Source organism: Pan paniscus, chromosome 8 (genome assembly GCF_029289425.2).
Source record: "Pan paniscus chromosome 8, NHGRI_mPanPan1-v2.0_pri, whole genome shotgun sequence".
In the NCBI taxonomy this organism is placed as follows: Eukaryota; Metazoa; Chordata; class Mammalia; order Primates; family Hominidae; genus Pan; species Pan paniscus.
This window is the reverse complement of record NC_073257.2, coordinates 103,945,151-103,965,461: the sequence shown is the minus strand read 5'-3', so window position 1 is coordinate 103,965,461 and position 20,311 is coordinate 103,945,151. Positions and strand designations below refer to the sequence as shown.

The 20,311-nt window shown below is 40.0% G+C and overlaps 2 protein-coding genes across 3 annotated transcripts in view; one reads left to right on the top strand and one right to left on the bottom strand.

Annotated features, from left to right (window-relative positions):
- The window catches only part of BTAF1 (B-TFIID TATA-box binding protein associated factor 1), a 108,082-nt gene extending 103,155 nt beyond the window's left edge, over window positions 1-4,927 (bottom strand). The window contains exon 1 of one of the 2 annotated variants that reach the window (XM_003825359.4): window positions 2,916-4,927. In XM_003825359.4, coding sequence (XP_003825407.1) covers window positions 2,916-2,929 — 14 coding nt within the window. In that variant the 5' untranslated portion in view covers window positions 2,930-4,927. The remainder of the gene's footprint in view (window positions 1-2,915) is intronic. The other variant, XM_034931087.3, reaches the window with a different exon arrangement.
- A 12,461-nt stretch (window positions 4,928-17,388) lies between these two features.
- Window positions 17,389-19,319, top strand: FGFBP3 (fibroblast growth factor binding protein 3). The gene is made up of 2 exons (XM_034931086.3): window positions 17,389-17,676; window positions 18,027-19,319. Exon 2 carries the CDS (start codon window positions 18,105-18,107, stop codon window positions 18,879-18,881), a length of 777 nt encoding a protein of 258 aa, XP_034786977.1. The 5' UTR covers window positions 17,389-17,676; window positions 18,027-18,104; the 3' UTR covers window positions 18,882-19,319.
- Window positions 19,320-20,311: the final 992 nt, after the last annotated feature.

Below are 20,311 nucleotides of genomic sequence, written 5' to 3'. Positions count from 1 at the left end.
GACACAAGATGAATCTAAAAAGATGACACAGGAACCAGATCACAAAGGACCTGGTAAGATATGTTTGTTTGAGAATGTGGACTTTATCCTAAGGCAATAGGAAACAACTAAAGGTATTAATTAGAAAGATGACCATGTTCATGTTCAAATCTTCAAATCAGTAAATAATATGACTGAAGCGAAGAACAGATTGGAATGAGATGCCATGGAAGGCAGGAAAAGGAGAGAGGCTCCTGTCTTGTACTAAACATGTCCAAATACCAAATACATTGATACATAAACTTAATATGAGATTTATCAGGTGATACAATGTTTAAGGGGATGAGTACTTCCTTTCCTAGGGTTGAGTGTGTATTTTCAAAAGATTGGATGTAGCTTTACAGTGACAAAAGGGAAGCGTCTCTCTAAAGGTGTCTTGGACTAGAGATGGTGGCATGTTCTAGGATTGTGGTAACTGGTATAGAAAGAAAAATGATCAGCTGGAGAAAGATTAGAAAGGCAGAATATACAGGATTGGATTTGGTAACTGGCTGGACATGGGGTGTGGGAGGAAAAGGGAAGTCAAAGAATATTCTCAAATTTCTTGACCAGACAATTGAGGGAATAATGGTACTAACTTACTATTTCCCATCTGTTGGAAATTCTGGTGGAAATGTCCTAAAAATATTACAGTTTCTCTTCAGTTATGCATATGAAATAAACAGTGCAAAAAATATTTTAGATTTGATTTTAGCATATGATTTTTATCTCCTGGGCTATTTTCCACCTATTTTACATAAAATAGTATTAAAATGAGTCTGCACCAACAGGAGAGAAAGGAAGCTTAGTTAGCACAGAACTGTGCTTCGTGCATGGAGAAGGCCAGCTTGAAACTAAAATTTGCCATTCAAAGAAATCCACAGGTGAAAAAGTCAAGAATTGACACTATCCCCAAAACACACAAAGTGTCTCAAAATGTTTTCCTTGGGCTTACTACTGAGCCCAAGGAAACTAAGCACAGAAATAGCTCTTTCATAAAAACATGACACGCTTTTAAAAAAGTGAACAAGAAAAAAATCTACAGAAAAAGAGTGCTACTCTTTGAAACACAACATCCAGAACAAAAGACGGTACCTTCAAAACCCACTCAGTCATTGAGAAATATTAACTGTCCTAAACTTCCGTAAAGAGATTAGTGTTGGCTGGGCGCAGTGGCTCACGCCTGTAATCTCAGCACTTTGGGAGGCCAAGGCGGGCGGATCACGAGGTAAGGAGATCGAGACCATCCTGGCTAACACGGTGAAACCCGTCTCTACTAAAAATACAAAAAACTAGCCAGGCGTGGTGGCGGGCGCCTGTGGTCCCAGCTACTTGGGAGGCTGAGGCAGGAGAATGGCCTGAACCCGGGAGGCGGAGCTTGCAGTGAGCCGAGATCTCGCCACTGCACTCCAGCCTGGGCTACAGAGCCAGATTCCTTCTCAAAAAAAAAAAAAAAAAAAAAAAAGAGATTAGCGTTGCCCGAAAATTAGGTTCTTTTTAAACACTTTCATTTTGTCTTTATAAAGCTACATCCAATCCTGTGAAAATACACAGGTTGCTCTAAGAAAGGAAGCACTCATCTATCTCCTTAAACACTATTACCTGATAAATGTTATATTAAGTTTACATATCAATGCATTTACAATGTATATATTCATGCATTTATATGGGAGGTAACAAATTAGAAGATACACCTTTCTATATTTGCAAAAATGTAAAATGTCACTTGTATTCTCTCAAGGCAGTTTTATTTTTAAAAAAATTTCCTCACATTGAATAGATTATAAAATAAAAATCAGATGCCCCATACTACGGTACCTAGCAACCCCCTTCACCCAACTCCCATGGGCTTCTCCCACACACTACTTCATCAGTCATCTAGGGAGTCTGTAAGGAATGGGTTATCCTTTCCCTTGCAAAACAGATAAAACTTGTGCACTTAATAAGCTCAAAGAATGTGTTCAGTTAATTATAAAAAAGAATGAAAACTATTTGTTTTCATCATTTATTCCTTCAGTCTATATGGTAAAAGAATCCAATTCTCATTAAAAGTTACCATATCAACTCTAAGGAACTTGGTGAATCCATCCGATCACTATCACAGAGGAACTATCCCTTAATTACATGTACAGAGGGTCACCAAATTCCGCTTACAAAAGCTTTCCAACCATTCTATCATACCGGAGGAAAAAGTAATGTTTCTCCTATAGCTATACAAATAAATGTCGTTAGTTTTTCTATAGTTTTCCTGGGCTTTCCTGTTGACAGGCAGTATTTCAAAAGAATATAAGATTTGTGATTTATCTTCCACGCCTTAGTTACGGAAAATGATGCTAATACGATAATTGGCTTAAGGTTACAACGCTGACGTTGGAATGTTTACTGCCAAACAAAAGGAGAAATTATACTTAATTTTAAAAAACATCTCAGGAAAGAACATACCCCTAAAAACGTAAATTAAAACTGGTAACATAATTAGACGGTCTCTTAGATAATAGTAATTCAGGCTTCCCCTCCATCGACAGTAACTACCAAGTTTTCCCATGAAATGGAGGTTAGGGACCAGCCTTAGAATACTGAGAAAGATAAGAGACTCCCCTAGAATCGAAAGAGGGAAGAGAAACCAGAGAACAGAAACATGGTGAGGAAAGAGAAAAAACAGCTCTAACGTGCCAAGGGGTCTATTAACAAGAAAAAGGCATTATTGAACCGATTTACCCAGGAGTAACCCGAGCCCAAACCCCCGCCGACCACGGGGCGAACTCCGAAGTCTACTGAAGAAAGCTCCAGAGCCCAGTGACAATGAGAACCGCTCTTCTCTAGGAGTGGGGGCTCTAAGAGGAGACCATGCCTTCCCTGAATCGCCTTCCAGTTTGCTCGTCAGGAGCAAGACCCACCTGGAGACCGCCATGGCCGGGCGCCGGCGGTTCGGGGCTCCCCGCGACCTACGCGCCGCGCAGCTGAGGCGCTAGTTTCCAGAGAGCTGAGCGGCGCAGGCCCAGGCCGCGGAGCACAGGGGTGCGGCCGGTGCGGCGTGGGGCGTTCCAGCGCAGGCCCTCGGGCATCTGCCCTGCCGCCTACCCAAGCTCGTCCCCGCGGCGGCCGGTAAGCAGGGGTCCAAGACGGTAGCGGAGGCGGCAGTCCTCCGACCCGCACGACTTCAAACCGGGTACCCTCAGCTCCGCTCTTTGCTGACGCGGGCGTCGGCACGCACAACTGAGCGTCAGCGCGCCGGAAGTGACGTAAGCTCACCGACAGGAGCTTAGCTCGGCGCGAGCGCTTTCGGTTTGGTGGCACGCGCCTAAATAAAAGCGCTTTGTGCTGATGTGGAGAGGGTGTCTAGTCTTAAAACTAGGGAAAGAGGTGAAGTAAGGGTCCCCTTATTTGACAGAGAAGGAAAAAGGCAATTTAGTCCAAGTCCTGGAACTTCGAAAGCTTGGTTTCTAATTCCACACTACCCAGATTCTGCTTCCCACCGTACTGCATCTAGGAAGCAAGATCAGAAGGACCTTAACATACTCTTGTCCAGGTGGTGAAGCCAGTGGGAGGAGTGAAAGCAAAAAGTCGCTATGACACTGAAGAAATGGCTCAGATGTTTGTCATTATTTGCCAGAAGTTCTGCCTAGGTATTGGAGAGAAGGTCTTCTGACCAACGATTTTGCCAAGTTTGATTTCTCAATTGTTTATGTTGTTTGTACCATCATTTTCTCAGCCAGCCAGATTTGAAAACTACCATTTTTAAATTTTTGTTCCTTTGGTGGACTTATCTGGCTTTTCAATATTTTTAAGTTCATTAGGCTTTTAAACACTTCTGCCAGGCCCTTATCATCTGACACTTGATTTTTTTTTTTTTTTTTTGACCGAGTTTCGCTCTGTCGCCCAGGCTAGAGTGCAGTGGCGCGATCTCGGCTCACTGCCAACCTGCGCTTACCGGGTTCAAGCGATTCTAAATGTGCCTCAACCTCCCGAGTAGCTGGGAGGCACACGGGCCCCACGCCCGGCCAATTTTTTGTATTTTTTAGTAGAGACGGGGTTTCGCCATGTTGGCCAGGCTTGTCTCCTGCTCCTGGCCTCAAGTGATCTGCCGGCCTCGGCCTCCCAAAGTGCTGGGATTACAGGTGTGAGCCACTGCGCCCGGCCCTTAAACTTGATTTTTATGCTAGTAGTCAAAATAATATTTCTCCAATTTTCAGTTCAGCCCATTTTATAGGCCAACAGATTAATCTTCAAAAAACCTCACTGCTTTTTATCATGTCGCTCCTATGCTTATAAAGCATGTCCATTGGCTTCTCATTACCTGAAGAGGCTATGTCTCAATCCTTGAGTCTGTTTTTCATCTGTAAAATGAGGCTAATGAGAAGTACTGCAGAAGATTGTGGGAATAAAATGAGGTCATGAATCTAGAAGAGCTTACAAGAACTTTGTAAACCATAAAGTAGTATATATGTATGTAAAGAGAAAGAAACTAACAAGTACCTGCTGTGTGCTGGGCACATGACATGCATTATCCATATAATTTGTAGGGAAGCCTTGAAAAGTTAGTTTTAATCTTCATAGACAAGGAAACTAAGCTCAGAAAGGTTAAGTAATTTGCCTCAAGATTCAAGCTAGTAATAATATTTATTGTCCAGTCATTCAACAAATGTTTGTCACCTCTCTGTATCAGAAACTCTGCTTGGCGGTGTTTATGCTATTAAAATATAATCAAGTTGATGTTCAAGATATCTTTACATTTTCACTTTAGTCACCTACTTGCCTCATCAGTTTATCTCCCACCATTCAATAACAAGCAGATACTTTTTACTGATCGTGTACAGCAATCATTTAGCCAAAATTAAGCACCTACCATATGAGAGACTGGAACTTCTGAAGAAACCAGAACAGACAAGGTGCCTACTCTGGTTGAATTTACATTAAAAGGAAAGGAAAAAAGAAAATAGATAAACATTGAAAATATATTTATGTGCTATGTAAAGAGAATGATGGAATTAATGGTATGATTAAAGACCTACTCTTACTGGGTAAATCAGGGAAAAACAGGATTAGCTTAAGCTGAGCCCTAAATGACAAGAGGTAGCTAAATGTGTGACAATCTGGGAGCCTTCCAGGAAGAGGGTATACGTAGTGCAAAGGCGTAAGAGAACTCTGCTCTGTTGGGAAATGAGATGGGAGAAGTAGAAAGGGATCATCGTAAGGAATTTGGACTTTGCTCCATATGAAGTAGAAAGTCATAGAGTTTTAAGCAAGTGAGTAAAATGATCTTAGTTATATTTTTTAAATCTTTTTATTATCAGATAATTGGGTATATAGTCTAAATGGCATTAGAAGAGAGGAAAGGACTGGTGGTGTAGATTTGTAAAGGATAGTGTAATAATCAAATATATTGATATTGGACCGGCTTGTTTTTAAATCCTTTCTCACCACACTGAATCGCAGTGTCTCCAGGGGGAATTTTAGAACCTCTCTAAGCTTCATCTGGGAAATGAGGATAATAATAGTACTCATAGGGTTGTGGTGATGATTAAATTAATGCACATAAAACATTTAACCAAGTGACTGCCACGAGAAGCCCTCAAAAATATTATTAACTACATTGCTTACTGTTTTTGTTAACAATGGAAACTTGAGTAAGTGGCAACTTCTAGTCTCAATTTATTCAGCTGTGAAACGGGGATAATAATAGTACCAGTTCACCACCGTTATCTATACCAGTTCATTACCCCTGCCAGATTTTTTTCTGAGTTAAGAATTATTTAGGTTTTGAAAAGAAATCCAATGAATATACCTTGTATTATGCAGCATCCCAACAGCTTGTAGGGCAGTACTCTATAATCAAATATATTTATAGAGCTGCAGCAAAATGTATGACTAACCATACTAAGAGGAATAAGTAAAAGACTATAGATAGGCATATGCCAGTTCAGGCCAGGATTTGCTGCCAAATATATATATTTTGAGATGGCATTTTGCTGTTTCCAAGGCTGGTCTTGAACTCCTGGGCTCAAGCAGTCCTCCCATCTCAGCCTCATGAGTAGCTGGGACTATAGGTGAGTTTTTAAAAGTGTGGTTTTCAGACCATTTTCAATTTCAGAATTGTAAATAATAGATCATGAACCTGTATTTACAGAATTGTCATAAGGAAGAAATGGGTTCATACATGACACACTTAGAAAATACTAAGTATTAGCCAGGTGTGATAGTTCATGCCTGTCATCCCAGCACGTTGAGAGGCTGATGTGGGAGGATCGCTTGAGCCCAGGAATTCGAGACCAACCTGGGCAACATAGGGAGACCTCATGTCTACAAAAAAAATTTTTTTTAATTAGGCTGGGTGCGGTGGCTCATGCCTGTAATCCCAGCACTTTGGGAGGCCAAGGCGGGCAGATCATGAGGTCAGGAGATGGAGACCATCCTGGCTAACACAGTGAAACCCAGTCTCTATGAAAAATACAAAAAATTAACCGGGCATGGTGGCGGGCACCTGTAGTCCCAGCTATGCGGGAGGCTGAGGCAGGAGAATGGCGTGAACCTGGGAGGCAGAGCTTGCAGTGAGCCAAGATCGCGCCACTGCACTCCAGCCTGGGTGACGGAGCAAGATTCCGTCTCAAAAAAAAAAAAAAAAAAAAAAAGCCAGCTGTTGGTGGCATGTGCCTATAATCTTGGCTACTCAGGAGGCTAAGGTGGGAGGATCCCTTGAGCCCAGGAACTTGAGGCAACAGTAAGCCATGATCATGCTACTCTACTCTAGCCTGGGTGACAGAAGGAGACCCTGTTTCAATGAAAAGTAAAGACTAAGTATTAAATAAATATTAACTATTATGATTAACTATTTTTGTTATTATTATTTATAATAATAACTAAATGTACACCATTAAGTGAACAAATATTCACATTATAGGAGTTAAGGAAGGAGAAGTGATAATGAAAAAGCTTATTTAGTGAAATTATTGCTAAAAAAACCTTTCAAGTCTTGGGACAGATATAGAGAGGCAGATTCATAAAACTGAAAGATCCCCCAATAAATACAGCCCAAAGACATCCTCACCAAGGCACATGATAATCAAACTGTCAAAATTTAAAGAAAAATAAAGAATTTTAAAAGCAGCAAGAGAAAAGTGTCAAGTCACATATACGGGAATCTCCATTAGACTACCAATAGATTTCTCAGGAGAAATCTTATAGGCCAGGAAAGAATAAGATTATATATTCAAAGTGCTGAAAGGAAAACAAAAACAAAAACAAAAAAACCTGTCAGCCAAGAATACCATACCCAGCAAAGCTGGTCTTCAGAAATGAAGAAGAAATAAAGTTTTTCCCAAACAAGCAAAAGCTGAAGAAACTCATCACTACTAGGTCTGCCCTACAAGAAATGCCTAATGGAAGTTTCTTTCTTTCCTTTTTTTTTTTTCTTCGAAGTCTTGTTCTTGTCCCCCAGGCTGGAGTGCAATGGCACAATCTTGGCTCACTGCAACCTCCGCCTCCTGGGTTCAAGCAATTCTCCTGCCTCAGCCTCCCGAGTAGCTGGGATTACAGGCAACTGCCACCACACCTGGCTAATTTTTGCATTTTTAGTAGAGACAGGGTTTCACCATGTTGCCCAGGCTGGTCTCAAACTCCTGACTCCAGGTGATCCACCTGCCTCGGCCTCCCAAAGTGCTAGCCTTTCTTGCTTTCTTCCTTTCTTCCTTCCCTTCCTTCCTTCCTTCCTTCCATCCTTCCTTCCTTCCTTCTTTTCTTTCTTTCTTTTTTTGACAGGGTCTTGCTTTGTTGCTGGAATTCAGTGGCACAATCATGATTCACTGCCACTTTGAATTCCTCCCAAGTAGATGGAACTATAGGCATGTACCACTGTGCCCAGCTAATATTTATTTATGTATTTATTTATTATAGAGATGGAGTCTTGCCATCTTGCTTAGGCTGGTCTCAAACTCCTGGACTCCAGTGATCCTCCTGTCTTGGCCTCCCAAAGTGTTGAGATTATAGGTATGAGCCACCATGCACAGCCATGGAGTTCTAGTATAAACAAAATGATGATAATAATTATTATGAATACAAATGAAAATATAAAACTCACTAGTAGAGATAAATATATAGATAAACCTAGAATACTCCAGTACTGTACTGGTGATATGTAAAGCATACATATCTCTAGTATAAAGGTCAAATGTCAAAATGGTCAAAAAAATAACAAAAGCTACAATAAGTTGTTAAATAATATACAATATAAAAAGGTGTAAATTGTGACATCAAAAACACAAATTGTGTAGCTGGGCATGGCATATGCCTGTAAACTCAGCTACTCAGGAGGCTGTGGTGGGAGGATCACTTGAGCCTAGAAGTTCAAGTTCAGTCTAGACAATGTAGCAAGACCTTGTCTCTTAAAAAAAGAAAGAAAGAAAGAAAGAAAAAAAACAGTATGTAGAGGAGAAAAGTCTAGAGTTTTTGCATGTAACAGATGTTATCAGCTAAAAACAGTTGACTATAACTATAAGATGTTTTACGTAAGCCACATGATAACCATAGCAGTTATGCAAACAATAAAGAAAACAAAGCTTAGTACTACAGAGGATTATCAAATTTTTTTAATTAAAAAACAAATAAAGGTGCTACAAAACAACCAGAGATAAACAAAGATGCTAAAAAACAACCAGATATAAAATAACAAAGTAAAAATAGTAAGTCCTTCCTTTAATAATAATCTTGAATGTAATTGGACTAAATTCCCCAGTCAAAAGACATTGAGTTGCTAAATAGATTTTTAAAACAAGACCCAACTATATGCTATCTACAGGAGATGAATTAAGCTTTAAGGATACCCACAGGCTGAAAGTAGAGATGAAAGAAGGTATTATATGCAAATGGTAACCAAAAGACAGCAGGGAGGCCAGGCATGGTGGCTCACACCTGCAATCCCAGCATTTTGGAAGGCCAAGGTGGGAGGCTCGCTTGAGCCCAGGAGTTGGAGACCAGCCTGGGCAATGTAGGGAGACCTCATTGCTACACAAAAATTTAAAAATTAGCCAAGCACGGTGGCATGCACCTGTAGTTCCAGCTACTCAGGTGGCTGAGGCAGGGGGATTACTTGAGCCCAAGAGGTCAAGGCTGTGGTAAGCAATGTTTGTGCCACTGCACTCCAGCCTGGAAAATGGAATGAGACCCTGTGTCAAAAAAAAAAAAAAAAAAAAGCAGAGCTTGCTATACTTACATCTGATAAAATAGACTTTGAGTCAAATCCTGTCACAAGAGACAAAGATGTTCATTATTTAATGATAAACAGGTCAATCCATCAAGAGGACACAATGAGTGTAAATATATATGAACCTAACATTGGAATACTTAAATACATAAAGCAAATATTAATGAACATAAAGGGTGAAACAGACAGCAATACAATAATAGTAGGAGACTTCGATATCCCACTTTCAACAACTGATAGAGCAACTGAACAGAAAATTAATAAGGAAATACTGGACTTGAATTGCACTTTTGGCCGAATGAACCTAACAGATATACAGAGAACTTTCCACCCAACAGCAGCAGAATACACATTTTTTCTCTAGTGTACATGGAACATTCTCCAGGATAGAGCATATGTTAAGCCACAAAACTAGTCTTAACAAGCTTATAAGGTCATATCTAGTATTTTTTCAGACCATAGAGGTATTAAACTAGAAATCAATAACAGAAGGAATCTTTAAAAATTCACAAGTATGTAGAAATTAAGCAACATGCTCTTGAACAATCGATGGATCAAAGAAGAAATCAAAAGGTAAATTCACAAAAATCTTGAGGCAAATAACAATGGAAACATAACACATCTGCAGCAAAAGCAGTTCTGAGAGAAGTTTATAGCAACAAATGCCTGCATTAAAAAAGAAAATCCCATATAGTTTAACATTATGCCTCAACGAACTAGAAAAAGAAGCATAAACTAAACCCAAAATTAACAGAAGGGAGGAAACAATGAAAATCAGAACCAAAATAAAACAAATAGAGAACAGAAAAACCGTAGAAAGAATAGAACTGAGTTGGTTTTTTGAACAAATAAATAAAATTGATAAATCATGTAAGAGATAAAGAGAAGACTCAAAAAATCAAAGTGAAGAAATTACAACAGATGTCTTAGAAATAAAAAACAAGATTATAAGGGACTATTATGAACAAGTATATGCCAATAAATTGGATAACCTAGAAAAAATGGATAAATTCCTAGAAAAATACAACCTACCAAGATTGAGTCAGGAAGAAATAGAAGGCATGAGCCGACTAATAACAAATAAAGAGATTGAAGTAGTAATAAAAAACTGGGAGCAGTGGCTCATGCCTGTAATCCCAACACTCTGGGAGGCCAAGGCAGGCAGATCACCTGAGGTGAGGAATTCGAGACCAGCCTGGCCAACATGATGAAACCCCATCTCTACTAAAAATACAAAAATTAGCTGGGCCTGGTAGTGGGTGCCTGTAATTCCAGCTACTTAGGAGGCTGAGGCACAAGAATTGCTTGAACCTGGGAAGCGGAGTTTGCAGTGAGCCAAATGAGCCAATGCAGTGAGCCAGTGCACTCCGGCCTGGACGACAGAGCAAGACTCCATCTGAAAAAAACCAAGAAACACCGGGCACAGTTGCTCATGCCTGTAATTCCAGCACTTTGGGAAGCCAAGGCGGGTGGATTACCTGAGGTCGGGACTTCAAGACCAGTCTGATCAACATGGAGAAACCCCGTCTCTACTAAAAATACAAAATTAGCCGGGGTGGTGGCGCATGCCTGTAATCCCAGCTACTCGGGAGGCTGAGGCAGGAGAATCGCTTGAACCTGGGAGGCAGACGTTGCAGTGAGCCGAGATTGCGCCATTGCACTCCAGCCTGAGCAACAGCAGCAAAACTCTGTCTCAAAAAAAAAAAAACCAAAAAAACAAAAAACCAACAAAAAAACAAAAAACTGCCCAACAAAGAAAAGCCAAGCCCAGGACCAGATGGCTTCACACTGAATTCTACCAAACTTTCAAAGAAGAATGAATACCAATGCTTCTTAATACAACTCTTCCAAAAAATAAAGCTAGAGGGAATATTTCCAAATAAACTTTATGAGGCCATCTTCACTTTGATACCTAAGTGAAAGATATCACAAGAAAAGAAAACTATAGGACAATCTCTCTGATGAATATTAATGCAAAAATTTTCAATATGATATTAGCAAGCTGAATTTAACAATACATAAAAAAGATCATACATCATGACCAAATGAGAATTATCCTAGCCATGCAAGTCTGGCTAGGATAAGTGTAACATATGCATATCAATCGATGTGATAGATTTAACAGAATGAAAGATTAAAAACCACATGATCATCTCAATTGATTTGGGAAAAGCATTCAATAAAGTCCAACATTTTTTCTTGATAAAAACTCACAATAATTTAGGTATAGAAGGAAAGGTCCTCAACATAATAAAAGCCATTTATGAAAAACCCACAGCTAACATATAATATTAGTTCTTCATATAATCAATGGGGAAATACTGAAAGCTTTTCCCCTAAGATGTAGTAAAAGACAAAGGCAAGGATGCCCAGTCTCACCACTTCTATGTAACACGGTACTAGAAGTACTACCACGAGCAATCAGACAAGAAAAATAAAAAGCGTCCAAATTATAAAAGAAGTAAAATTATCTCTATTACAGATGACATTATCTTATTTTTAAAAACTTTAAAGATTTCACAAAAACCTATTAGAACCACTAAATGAATTGAGTAGAGTTTCAGGATACAAAATGAACATACCAAAATCAGTAGCATTTTTATACACATAATGACCTAACAGAAAAAGAATGCAAGAAAACAATCCCATTTATGATAGGATGAAAAAGTAAAATAAAATAAAATACTTATGAATAAATTTAACTGACTGAGGTGTAAAAATTACACTGAAAACTGTAAAACATTCATGAAAGAAATTGAAGAAGACACAAATAAATGGAAAGCTACCCCATGCTCATGGATTAGAAACATTAATATTGTTAAAATATCCATACTACCCAAAGCAGTATGCAGATTCAACACAATCCCTACAAAAATCCCAGTGCCATTCTTCACAGAAATGGAAAAAGCAATCCTAAAATTTGTATGGAAACATAAAAGACCATGAATTACCAAAACAATTCTGAGAAAGTAAAACAAAGTTGGAGGCATTACACTTCCTGATTTTAAATTATATTGAAGTCTATAATCCCGGCACTTTTGGAGGCTGAGGCAGGAGGATTGCTTTAGCCCAGGAGTTTGAGACAAGCCTGGGCAACATAGTGACACTGTGTCTCTATGAAAAGTAGAAAAAATTATCCAGGTCTGGTGGCACATGTCTGTAGTCCCAGCTACTCAGGAGGCTGATGTGGGAGGATTGCTTGAGCCCAGAGTTTGAGGCTGCAGTGAGCCATGATCATGCCACTGCCTTCCAGCCTGGGCAACAGAGCGAGACCCTGTCTCAAAAAAAATTATATTATAAAGCTTTAGTAATCAAAACAGTAATGGTACTGGCATAAAAACGGACACATAGAACAATGGAACAGAATAGAGAAGAAATAAATTCAAACATATATGGTCAACTAATTTTTGATAAGAGACACAATGGGATAAGGGTAGTCTCAATAGTGCTGGGAAAACTGGATTTCCGTATGCAAAAGAATGAAATTTGATCATTATCTTACACTATACAAAAACATCAACTCAAAATGGATAAAGAACCTAATTGTAAGACCAGGAACTATCAAACTCCCAGAAGAGAACATAGGGGAAAATCCCCTGGATATGGACCTTGGCAATGAGTTTTGGACATCACACCAAAAGCTCAAGCCACAAAAGCGACAATAAATAAATGGTACTACATGAAACTAAAAAGCTTCTGCACAGCCAAGGAAACAATCAACAAATAAGTGGCAGCTACAGATTGGGAAAAAATATCTGTGAACCATATATCAAATAAGGGGTTACTGTCCAAAATTTATAAAGCACTCATACAACTCAATGGTAGAAAAACAAATAACCTGATTTAAAAATGGGCAAAAAGACCTGAATACACATTTTTCCAAAGAAAACATGAAAATCACCAACAGGTATATGAAAGGGTGCTCAACACCATTAATCATCAGGGAATTGTAAATCAAAACCACTATGAGATACTACCTCACACCCGTTAGGATGGCTATTACCAAAAAGTCAAAAGATAAATGTTGGCAAGGATGTGGGGAAAAGGTTGTACACTCTTGGTGAGAATGTAGATTGCTACAGCCATTATGGAAAACAGTATGGAGATTTGTAAAGAAATTAAAAATCAACTACTATATGACCCAGCAATTCCTCTTCTGGGCATATATCCAAAGAAAATGAAATGATCACCTCATAAAGATATCTGCACTTTCATGTTAATTGCAGCATTATTTACAATAGCCAAGGTATGGAAACAACCTAAATGGGTAAACAAAATGTGGTATATACATACAATGGAATATTATTCAGACTTAAAAATGAAATAAATTCAGATACATGCTATAACACAGATAAACCTTGAAGACATTGTGTTAAGTGAAATAAGCCAATCACAAAGGACAAATACTGTAGGATTACACTTACCATAAGATATCTAGAGTGGTCAAATTCACAGAGACAGAAAGTAGAATGATGGTTGCCAGGGGCTGGGGGAAGGGAGGAATGGGTACAGACTTTCAGTTTTGGAGGACGAAAAAAAGTTCTGGAGATGGATAGCTATAATGGTTGCAGAACAGTGTGAATCTTTTTAATGTCACTGAAGAGTACACCTAAAAATAGTTAAAACAACAAATTTTATGTTATGCATATTATGCCACAGTTTTTTAAAAAATAACTCCCCTTTTCTGATATTACATAATATGTCTATGTGCCCTTACTTTTTACTCTGGGAACAGTGTTTGTGACAGCGAAGCATGGTCTCTGGAGTATCTCTTAATTACAGCTTTCAGATAATAAATTTTTTTTATTGCAATTAGAGCATTATGCCACAAGATGTCACTCTTTCATTAAAAATGGTACCAATTCGGTTCAGTAGTTGTTAACAAAAAGTAATGCCAAGGCAACAGACAAAAGCCTGGGATTACTCATCCATGCTTCACACATACAAAGACAGTTTTCTGGGAAAGAAAGGGCTTCCAAGTGTGAAATGTATTAATTAGCTACTCTTATTTTTGAAACTTGTTAATGTTTCTAATCTTCATAGGTACAAATTGGTTTTCATTATAAGTTGAATTGGTGTAATTCTTTTTTTTATTTTTATGTTTTTTGTTTTTTTGAGAAAGAGTCTTGCTCTGTTGCCCAGGCTGGAGTGCAGTGGTGTGACCTCGGCTCACTGCAATCTCTGCCTCCCGGATTCAAGTGATTCTCCTGCCTCAGCCTCCCGAGTAGCTGGGATTACAGGCGTGCACTACCATGCCCAGCTAATTTTTGTATTTTTAGTAGAGATGGGGTTTTGCCATGTTGGCCAGGCTGGTCTCGAACTCCTGACCTCAGGTGATCCACCCGCCTTGGCTTCCCAAAGTGCTGGGATTACAGGTGTGAGCCACCATGCCCAGCCTGAATTGGTATAATTAAAACATAACTAATAGTAAAATACAAAGACAAAACATAAAGATCACTGATCACTGAAAGATGTAAGTGGTTTTATCACTAAATGATGTGTGAACCTGGACAAGTTATCTAGTTTCTCTGATTTTACCAGAGTGTTAAAAACTTCCTTTCTGAAGTCAATATACATTGCTATATATTTAATATATACTACTATATATTTAAACATATTCTTCTAATTCTAAAGTATTTTGGTTTTTATAGTAGTAACCAAACTATAATTGTTCAAATATAATACTAACAGGAGTTCAGTAATAGAAAATGCTATATGCAAGAGGACATTAGGAAATATAATAAGAATTCCTGATATCTTGAGGAAGTATTTAAGTAAAATATTTACTTGTGTAAAAAAATTACAGTCAGAGGTATAAACTTCTGCAATTAAAAAAATCACATTTATTAATGAGAACATTTTTAAAAGATGATGGAATATTCTGAAGTTTTAAAACAGCTTTGCTAAGGGTCATTTCTGTGTGTCACTTTATTTCTTTTTATATAACTATAGTATATTTAAACAATAATGCTGTCTTTTATAAGGGTTTGTCTATTTACCTATTCTTTACTCAGACATTGATGTAGACCTTGTCAGATTATTCTGAGTATTGTTAACAGTGCCTTTTTGATGGAATTCACACTTTTTGGCTGTCAACTTGTGCCATATACACACAAAATTTTGTGGAAGGCAGTTTTAATTTTTTGAAGAATATCTGTCAAAATTTAAGAAAACAAATGTATAAAATTCCATTTTTTCCAGTGTTTAGCATTTCTAGTAAGCAGTGAGGTTTTTTGTTTGACATACAGTGATGATGGCATTATTGACAAGCTATACATGAGACTGCAGATTATACTGAATCATGTTAAATGTACAGAAATAAAATATTAGATTTATATCAAATTTTCGCATTTGAACCAGTGGGGAAAACCCCACAGAAATCAGTAAGTTAACATTTCAATGTCTTTCTTATTTGACTAAGTGGAAAGAGAGTCTTTAAAATGTATAACCTGCCATTATGTAATTTGGTTTCATTTTATTCTACCTGTTGTGTGAATTTAGTATATTTAATTTACTTTGTGTTACTCTTTACATACTGTTTATTTTTGTTACAGTTTCTAATTGAAGATGGACTCTGAAAGTGGTATAGGACCAGTGTCTTATTAATATCATTAATATATTAAGAGGAGCCACACAAAACCCATGACAAAATGAATGGAAATATTCTTTCTAAAAATTTAGAAAATTTTATCCTTTTGCATTTATTATGTAAAATTATTTGTTTTACAATATCAAAATTTTTCATTTAAAGAAAAAAATGCCATGAAACATTTGAACTGATGAGCCACAGAACTTCAGTTGAAATTTTTTTCACTTTTTAGCATGCTAAATATACATCTCAGTTTAAATATTCTGTTTAATGGCCATTTATAAATTCAAGCACTACCACTGGTCAGTTTTGTGTGATAGAATAAAAATATGTTACCTGCAGTGTAAGTATAGCACACTGTCAAATTCTTTTCCTTAAGGTGCACAGTAAATGTACAGATAGTTATAGGCCACTGTTTTGCAATGTAGTACATTTCTAATCTATTATTCCTAACCTATTATAACTGTTTGCAGAGAGAAAATAATTGAATTTTTCTAATAATCTGTAAAATTATGCTAACTTCTACAAGTAGGCTTCTAAATAAAATTTTTAAAAAGAGCAAAAAAAAAAAAAAAAAGAAAGAAAAAACAGCTTTGCTTGGTCAGCACTTTGAGAGGCTGAGGCAGGTGGCTCATCTCAGGTCAGGAGTTCGATACCAGACTGGGCAACATGGTGAAACCCCTTCTCCACTAAAAATTAGCTGGGTGTTGTGGCAGGCGCCTGTAATTCCAGCTACTGGGGAGGCTGAGGCAGGTGAATCGCTTGAACCGGGAAGGCAGAGGTTGCAGTGAGCCGAGATAGCACCACTGCGCTCCAGCCTGGGTGACAGAGTGAGCCCCCGTCTCAAAACAAACAAACAAACAAACAAACCAACCCCCGCACACACACACAATCCCCCCCTCCAGAAAAAGCAGCTTTGCTTAAATGTAACATTTTCAAGATTCAAGAACACATTCATTCTCTCTCTTTTTTTTTTTTTTTTTTTTTTGAGAGGCAGTCTCGCTCTGTCCCGGGTTCAAGTGATTCTCCTGCCTCAGCCTCCTGAGTAGCTGGGATTACAGGCATCTGCCACCACGCCTGGCTAATTTTTGTATTTTTATTAGAGACGGGATTTCACCAGGCCAGGCTGGTCTCACATTCTTAACTGTTATACCATTTCAATTGGTAATCTTACCGTTCAACTACTATAATACAAATAATTTTTTTAAACTTCTAATTTTTGGAGGACCCTTATAACTGATTTCTAATACCTAAAAATAATAAAAAGCCCAAATGTCCACTCCTGGGTGAACTGCTGGGCACTATTGTATGTTAATAAACTAGGATATTATATTTTTATTAGTAGTAACAATTATTAAGATTGAGAGTCTTAAGAAAGGCTATTGGAAATAATAGGTAAAAATGTAGAACTCAGAATATGAGAAATAGAATGTAAATGATATAATTGTGTAAAAAATGCCTAGTTTAGAATACTGAAGTTTGTTTTGTTTCATTTTATTTAACTTTTAAAACTTAGATCTTTTGTTTAATTTTTATTTTTTGGATGGTTAAGTACATGAAAGAAGAAAAACTTGGTTAATTTTGCCTGATTATTTTAAACATTGGAAGCAAAATACAAGATTTGTATTTCATACTACAGGACCGCTTCCATCATCCATCTGGAGAGACAGAGAGAGAGAGGGAGAGAGAGAGAGAAGCGCGGCGGTGATAAGTCTCCCAGTGTGAGAGAAATCGGGGAGGGGCGAAGAAGGGTAGGCCTCTTCTGTTCCATTGATACCACGTTCATTCACAGGGAGCCGGCTAAAACAGACTACTCCCCCGTGCAGTCGTTCCCTCTACCCTAATAAGGCTTTGGCGCCTCTCCCAGAACTCGGTAAGTTCAAAGTGTAGTAAAGTGCATGTTTCCAAGGAATCATCTGAAATGATTTTGTAGATAGTTTATTGCAGGTTGGAGAAGGGAGAAAATGAAGGAAGGGGTAGAGGGGGCAATTATCACGCATCGTTTTGCTATCGTATTTGCAAGAGGAAGAAAATGTCAATGCATACACGGTTTGAAAGTGATTATTTAGACAGTAAGCAGTTTCCCCAGGAAAGCTCCTCAGAGGGTCTCCTCGCAGGCTGCAGCTTCTAGAAAGTCTGCGGAAGAGTAGTTCGCAGGTGCATGTGTCTGGGCGAAGCGCTGCGCGTGGCTCAGTTGGTGGCAGTCTCTGCCTCTGTCCGCAGGTCCTGGGGAATGCTCTTTGCCTGGTCCAGCCCCGACAAACGTGGTCTGAGAACAGCGGAGCGCGGAAACCGCGGAGCATGAGTCCTCCGAGGCTGCGAGCGTCGCTGTCGCCGTCGCTGCTGCTGCTGCTGAGTGGTTGCCTCCTCGCGGCTGCTCGGAGGGAGAAAGGGGCGGCTAGCAACGTGGCGGAGCCGGTCCCCGGGCCCACTGGCGGCTCCTCGGGTCGCTTCCTCAGCCCCGAGCAGCACACGTGCAGCTGGCAGCTCCTGCTGCCCGCCCCGGAGGCCGCAGCGGGCAGCGAGCTGGCGCTGCGCTGCCAGAGCCCGGACGGGGCGCGCCACCAGTGCGCCTACCGCGGGCATCCGGAGCGCTGCGCAGCCTACGCCGCTCGCCGCGCGCACTTCTGGAAGCAGGTGCTGGGAGGGCTGCGCAAGAAGCGGAGGCCCTGTCACGACCCCGCGCCGCTCCAGGCCCGCTTGTGCGCGGGCAAGAAGGGCCACGGCGCCGAGCTGCGGCTAGTGCCCCGCGCGTCCCCGCCCGCACGCCCCACCGTCGCGGGATTCGCGGGGGAGTCCAAGCCCCGGGCCCGGAACCGGGGGCGGACCCGGGAGCGTGCGCCCGGCCCAGCCGCTGGGACCCCGCCTCCCCAAAGCGCACCGCCCAAAGAAAACCCCTCAGAGAGGAAGACCATCGAGGGCAAGAGGAAGGCGGCCTTGGTCCCCAACGAGGAGCGACCCATGGGGACCGGGCCCGACCCCGACGGGCTGGACGGGAACGCGGAGCTCACGGAGACCTACTGCGCTGAGAAGTGGCACTCCCTCTGCAACTTCTTTGTCAATTTCTGGAACGGCTGAGACTGCCTGCCGGCTTAGGGAGGGTTGATGGGGGAGGCGTGGGGAAGGGAAAGCTAAGGGCGTCTTAGACCGGGGGGTACTGTGATAGAGATTGGGGAGAAGTCCAGGTTCTCGAATGGGGGTGGGGGCAAGGGTAAGGGTGAGATGCTTGGGATGAGAGTGTAAGGGGTATGGAGAATCTCTGGGATAGCAGAGAAGTTAAAAATTTTGAAAAGTCTCAGTCCTGATTAAGAGCAGGAAAAATAATGGAAACAGAAATAGGCGTACCTTAAATGTGCAAAAACTGGAGACTGGGGAGAGAAATCGATGCAGAGAGAGGCTGAGAATAAGGGGGAGATAGAGTGACTAAAGTGATGTGAGTCCCATGTGGGGAGGGGGATGCAATGTTTATTGTTTAACATTTCTATTAAATGCAGCCATGAGCAATTGCCAACCTGAGCCAGGTTGAATCAATGTCTTCTCACTTAATCAGCTAACAAGACTGCAGACTTTTTTTCCATTTCTGAATTGGTATAAACTTGGATGCAGCGTGGTGGGTGTCATAGATAACCTCTATAGGGACAGAAGCCTCACAGGTCAAAACTGGCTCCAAGGAAAGTTTTGCAGAATGATTTCCTTTCCATTCTTTTAGAAGAGCTACTTTTTTTTTTTTTTTCCCTGACGGGGTCTGGCTTGCCCAGGCTGGAGTGCGGTGGCTAGTCACAGGTGTAATAATAGGCACTGCAGTCTCCAACTCCTGGCCTCAAGGGATCCTCACATCTTAGCCTCCAGAATAGCTAGGAGTAGGAGTAGCTGGGACTACAAGCATGCACAGCTGCACTTGGCTTAGAAGTGCTACTTTATTTTTATTTTTGAGACAGGGTCTTGTGTCATCCAGACTGGAGCAGTGGTGCAATTATGGCTCACTGCGGCCCTGACATTCCAGTCTCAAGTGATCCTCTGCCTCAGCCTCCGGAGTAGCCGGGACTACAGGGGTGTGCCACTAGAAGTGCTACTTTTTAACGAAATGGTGACTAATGTTCTGGAACTTTCCCATTAACCTTCTGCATTTAGAAGGAATTATAGATGTTGAGTGCTCCAGTAAACAGTGATTCTCTTTATATCTGATTATTTTTTTTAAAACAGCTAAAATGTAAGTATGTATCTCAGAGTCATTTTGACCATTATGGAAGTTGTATCTCTGTTTCATGTAACTAATTATTAATATATTTCATTTTTAGTGTGATGTAATGAGAGACTGTGTGTGTATGTTAGGTGCTCAATAAAAACTGTATGGTTAGATTTAAAGAAGTGGCAAGGCAATGGAAATTCTACCTGCATTTGATCTACTTCCAAGTACACCTTGAATTAAGTTCTTAAACACATCTTGAATTGCTGGGAAAAGACAGAAACTAAGAAGTTGACATAAAGCAAGAGTCACAAACTGGCAG

Coding starts and splice junctions, on each gene's coding strand:
- FGFBP3 (XM_034931086.3), top strand. CDS start 18,105: ATGAGTCCTCCGAGGCTGCGAGCGTCGCTGTCGCCGTCGCTGCTGCTG.